The sequence below is a fragment of the Geospiza fortis genome, unplaced genomic scaffold (assembly GCF_000277835.1).
Source record: "Geospiza fortis unplaced genomic scaffold, GeoFor_1.0 scaffold289, whole genome shotgun sequence".
Classification (NCBI taxonomy): domain Eukaryota; kingdom Metazoa; phylum Chordata; class Aves; order Passeriformes; family Thraupidae; genus Geospiza; species Geospiza fortis.
In genome coordinates this window covers 534652-538892 of record NW_005054478.1, presented here as the reverse complement: position 1 = coordinate 538892, position 4241 = coordinate 534652, and the positions used below count along the sequence as shown (strand labels likewise).

General features: G+C 62.5%; 2 protein-coding genes across 2 annotated transcripts in view; both read right to left on the bottom strand.

Moving 5' to 3' along the window:
• The window catches only part of LOC102035537 (platelet-activating factor receptor-like), a 2391-nt gene extending 1072 nt beyond the window's left edge, over positions 1-1319 (bottom strand). The window contains 3 exon segments of the mRNA XM_031063045.1: position 1; positions 4-386; positions 1253-1319. The exon segment at position 1 is cut by the window's left edge and continues 1072 nt beyond it. Of these exon segments, the coding sequence (XP_030918905.1) occupies position 1; positions 4-385 (383 nt within the window). The 5' untranslated portion in view covers position 386; positions 1253-1319.
• Positions 1320-2299: 980 nt separating this feature from the next.
• TMEM35B (transmembrane protein 35B) lies at positions 2300-3833 on the bottom strand. Its single transcript, XM_005428297.3, is given in 4 exon segments — positions 2300-2731; positions 2733-2772; positions 2864-3044; positions 3706-3833. Coding segments are annotated over 4 exon segments (402 nt in total). The 5' UTR covers positions 3814-3833; the 3' UTR covers positions 2300-2658.
• Positions 3834-4241: the final 408 nt, after the last annotated feature.

Here is a 4241-nt window from a genome sequence, read left to right as displayed (position 1 = left end):
CCCGCACCGCGCAGAACCGGTTGAAGCTGATGAGGGCCATGAAGGTGATGGCGCTGTAGGTCGCCAGGTAGTAGGCGGCCCCTGCCAGGCGACAGGTGGCCTCCGAGAGGAGCCAGTCCCCCCCAGCCAGGTAGTAGTGGATCCAGAGGGGAAGGGTGAGGTTGAAGAGGATGTCAGCCAGCGTGAGGTTGATGAGGTAGATGCGGATGGCCTTCCTCACCTTGCCGCTCTGCAGGAAGACCAGCAACGCCACCAGGTTACCCGGCAGTCCCACACACAGCACCAGGCAGTAGATGACGGGCACCAGCACGAACTGCACCGGGTTGTTGGGCACACACTCTCCAGGGTGCTCCACCAGCAGCGTTCCTAGCACTGAGCTGTTCATCCTGCAAAGATGGGGAACAGTCAGTGGCAGCCCTTGGGGACAGGGGAGGGACATTGACCTGGACAGGATGACCTGTTTGGCTGGCACTGCTGGGCACTGGAGGCAGAGCCCTGCGGGGATGCCTTCATCTGCCAGAAGGGCTCAGCTCACACAGGAGAGGAGGAGACCCCAGCTCTGTCTCCCCACACAACAAGGGAGCCTAGAGGCCACTGTCAACTGCCCAGCTAGAGCTCGCAGGGAGTGGCAGGGACAGCTGCAGCACAGCCAGGGGACAGAGCTGCAGCCAGAGGCACCCGAAGGTGCCACACTGGCTCCAGTCAGCAGCTGCAGGGCTTAACACCTCCCACACAGCACGTGCCTGTGGGGCCACCCACCCCAGCCCTCCCCCAGCACCCCAAATTCCCCATGGAGCCAGGCATGGGGAAGTCGCTGACTGGCTCAGCGAGCTGCAGAGTGGAGAAACCCAGGTAGGACAGGGGGTTCAAACACAGGGCCAGCATCCCCCCACACCCCCCAGTCCTGCACAGCGGGGTCTGCCTCTGGTCCTGGCCATGGAAAAGCACACTGTGCTGCAGTGGCTGTATCCAGGGCTGCAGTTACTTCACCTCCCATCACTGCCTGCCCACACCTCGCCAACGAAGGCACTGAGTCACCAGCTGGTGTTTTCCAGCACAGCAGGGCTGGATTCGGCACGCACAGCACCCAGCCCTGGGTTGAAGCACAGAGAGCACGAACTGCTGAGCCTGGGGGACCTCATTTGGACCCCAAAGGAACCTCTGAATCCCTCAGTGGTCCCCTTTTTCTCCTCCTTCCCCATCACACACACAGTGAATGCTCCATCTCACCCACATCACAATTGTTACTCACCTCGTCGGGTCAGGCAGGAGCGGCTCCGTCCCCTCTGGCTGCTCCTCACTGTGACCCAGCCAGGCTGGGGACGGCTTTAAGAGCTGGGGGAGGCAGGGGCTGCCTGACCCCCACCCACCATCCCAAGCCCCCCTGTGTTAGTGCCTGTGGGACAGCAGCTGGAGTGGGGAGAGCACCTGTGTGTGTATGTAATGGGGAATTCCCTGCTGGAGCCACCCTAAGATCCCCTGCGCCGGCTGATGGGGCTGGGGACATGTGGGAGTGGCCAGAACTGGCCTGGCTGACCCCCCTCCCGTGCCCCCAGCCTCATCTAATTCCATTTCCCAGGGCCCTTCTCCCACCCACGCCTGGATGAAAGCAGCAGAGGGTCAAGTTTCTGCAGCCGGCAGCTGGGGAGAAGAGGGATGCCCCAAAGGGATCAAAGCAGGAATCTGCCTCCTCCTGCCTCTTTGTGCTTTTGTTGGCTTCAAAGCTGGTTTTAAGGGGAGCAGCTCTACAGCCCCCCCTCCAAGATCTGTGAGCATCTGACTCACTGCTTTGTGTGGCCCTGCAACTTGTGTGCACTCCTTTGGGACACCAAGGATGTCACCCCGAGGTAGTTCAGGTCTCACCAGGGGTACAGGGGTGTCTTACACCCCCTAATTCATCCCAAGAGCCAGACTCCCCACACAGCCATCCCAGCCCCCTTGCTGGGAGCCACTGCAGGTGAGCTGTGAGTGTGCTGTGCCCATCTGGGGTGGCAGAGGGTGGCTCTCTGCGGGAGCAAGATCCACAAAAAGCACATGCCTGCCTGGGCACTCGCTCCTGTTGCTCCCTGGGTGTGCAGCAAGGGGCCTGGCACATTGTTGGGTGAGGGATCCCACCCCAGATGGGCTCTCCCCACTGTCCATCTGCCTCTGTGCCAGCTCCTGCATCAGCTCCCACACGTCCCCAGGCCTTGTGTCCAGGCACTGTCCCCAGGGACAGGGTCCTCCAGCCCCAGGACATCCCCTCAGCCCCCGAAGCTTAGCATGGGGGGAAAGCAGAAATAAACAGGGAGGCAAAACGTGAAAAACAAAAGGTTTTATTCCAAAATTTGAAAGCCCCCAAGAGAGCAGAGCCAGCTCCTGCTTAGTGTGGCCAAACACTGGAAAGAGACGGACACCTTGTGCGAGTTCAGCAGTGTCACAGCAGTGTCACAGCAGTGTCACAGTGGTGCCATGGCCACCGTCCCACAGCACCAGCCCAGGTCCCACAGGGAGGGGACAACCAGCACCAGAGTCACGGGCAGAGGCAGGAGAGGACACACTGTGTCTCATCAGCAAGTTACCCTGCAGGATGCGACGTCGTCCCTGAAAGTACCATAAAGGTGCTGCTCCCCAGCAGCCGAGCCGTCTGTCCTTCCCGTCTGTCCTTCCAGCCTCTCGTCACTCGAACTTGGGCCGGGGGGCAGCTGGGTACCCGCGGATGTTGAGCAGCAGGAGGAGGCCAAGGGAGAGTGGCCAGCGGCTCCTGCAGCGCCAGCAGCGTGTAGATGGCACCTGGGCATGGGGCAGAGTGTAGGAATGGGGGTCTCTGGCCAAGGGTGTCCCCAGACCCCACCATGGGCAGTGGGCACCCACTGGCTCTCACCGATCATGACGACGCTGAGGATGAAGTTGCTGATCTCCTGCAGCAGCTGGGGCCCAAATGCCAGCAACAGCCCGGCCGTCACCTCCACCCAGCCCACGGCCGCCAGGTACCTGCCCGGCTCCGGCACAAACCCCAAGTCCTTCAGGGGAAACACCTTGGCAAAACGCACGAACTCCGATGCCTGGGAAGGGTGGGAGAGGAGTGAGGCAGCCCTGAGCCTGGGGCTGGGGAAATACAGCCCCTCCAGCCTGTCTGCTCTGCCCTGCCCTGCCTTCCAAGGGGATCAGCTCTGCATCCTAAATAACTCCAGCTCTGCATCCTAAATAACTCAACCACACACCCTAAGGGGATCAGCCATGCGATCCAAGGGATTCTGGGCTTACTCACAATGAAAGGCTCAGCCTTGCACCCGAAGTGCTCCACCCTGAACCCCTGTAGTTCCAACCTGCTCATTCTCACCCAAGGTTCAGCCCTGCACCACAACAGGGTCAGCCCTGCAGGTTTCCCCCAGAGCTTAGCCCTGCACCCCAACCTGTTCCTCTCCTTTCCCCTGGAGCTTAGCCCTGCACCCCAACCTGTTCCTCTCCTTTCCCCCAGAGCTTAGCCCTGCACCCCAACCTGTTCCTCTCCTTTCCCCTGGAGCTTAGCCCTGCACCCCAACCTGTTCCTTTCCTTTCCCCCAGAGCTCAGCCCTGCATCCCAACCTGTTCCTTTCGTCTGCCCCGGAGCTCAGCCCTGCACACCGAAGTGCTCTTTGCTCTTTGCACTGCCCCCATCCTGCTCATTCCCCCCGGGCTCGGCCCTGCGGCCCCCGAGCCCGCCGAGCCCATGGCCGCGCTCACCATGTGCCGGTGCAGGTCGGCAGAGAGCCAGTCCGAGACCTTCAGGGCACCCGTGAGGAAGAAGAAGAGCCCAAGCAGGACACGGAGGGCGGTGAAGGCCGCCGCCATGGCGGGACGGGCGGGCCCGGGGGCGGAGCGGGGCGGAGCGGCCCGGCCCCGTTCCGCTCCCTGCCCGCTTGAGCCCGGCCCAGCCCCGCAGGCTCAGGGACCCCCTCACCCTTGGGTGCTGCCGGGGCAGAGGGCGCTCAGATGTGCAGCGTCACCCCCCAAGCTGTGACAAGTCCTCCCACCGAAACAGAGCCGGAAGAAAAGGGAACCCCCCCCTCACCCCACAACAAATCCCGCAGCTGGGGTTCGTGGGCTCTGAGAGCAGGTGTGATCCATGGCAGCATCTGGGTGTGAGGGGCTGCGGGGACCGATGGCAGGCAGGGCACGGGCAGTGCTGGGCACAGCGCCGGAGCAGGCAGGAGCCCATGGAACGGGCAGGAGCCCATGGAGCAGGCACAGCTCCGGCGCAGGCAGGAGCCAATGCAGCG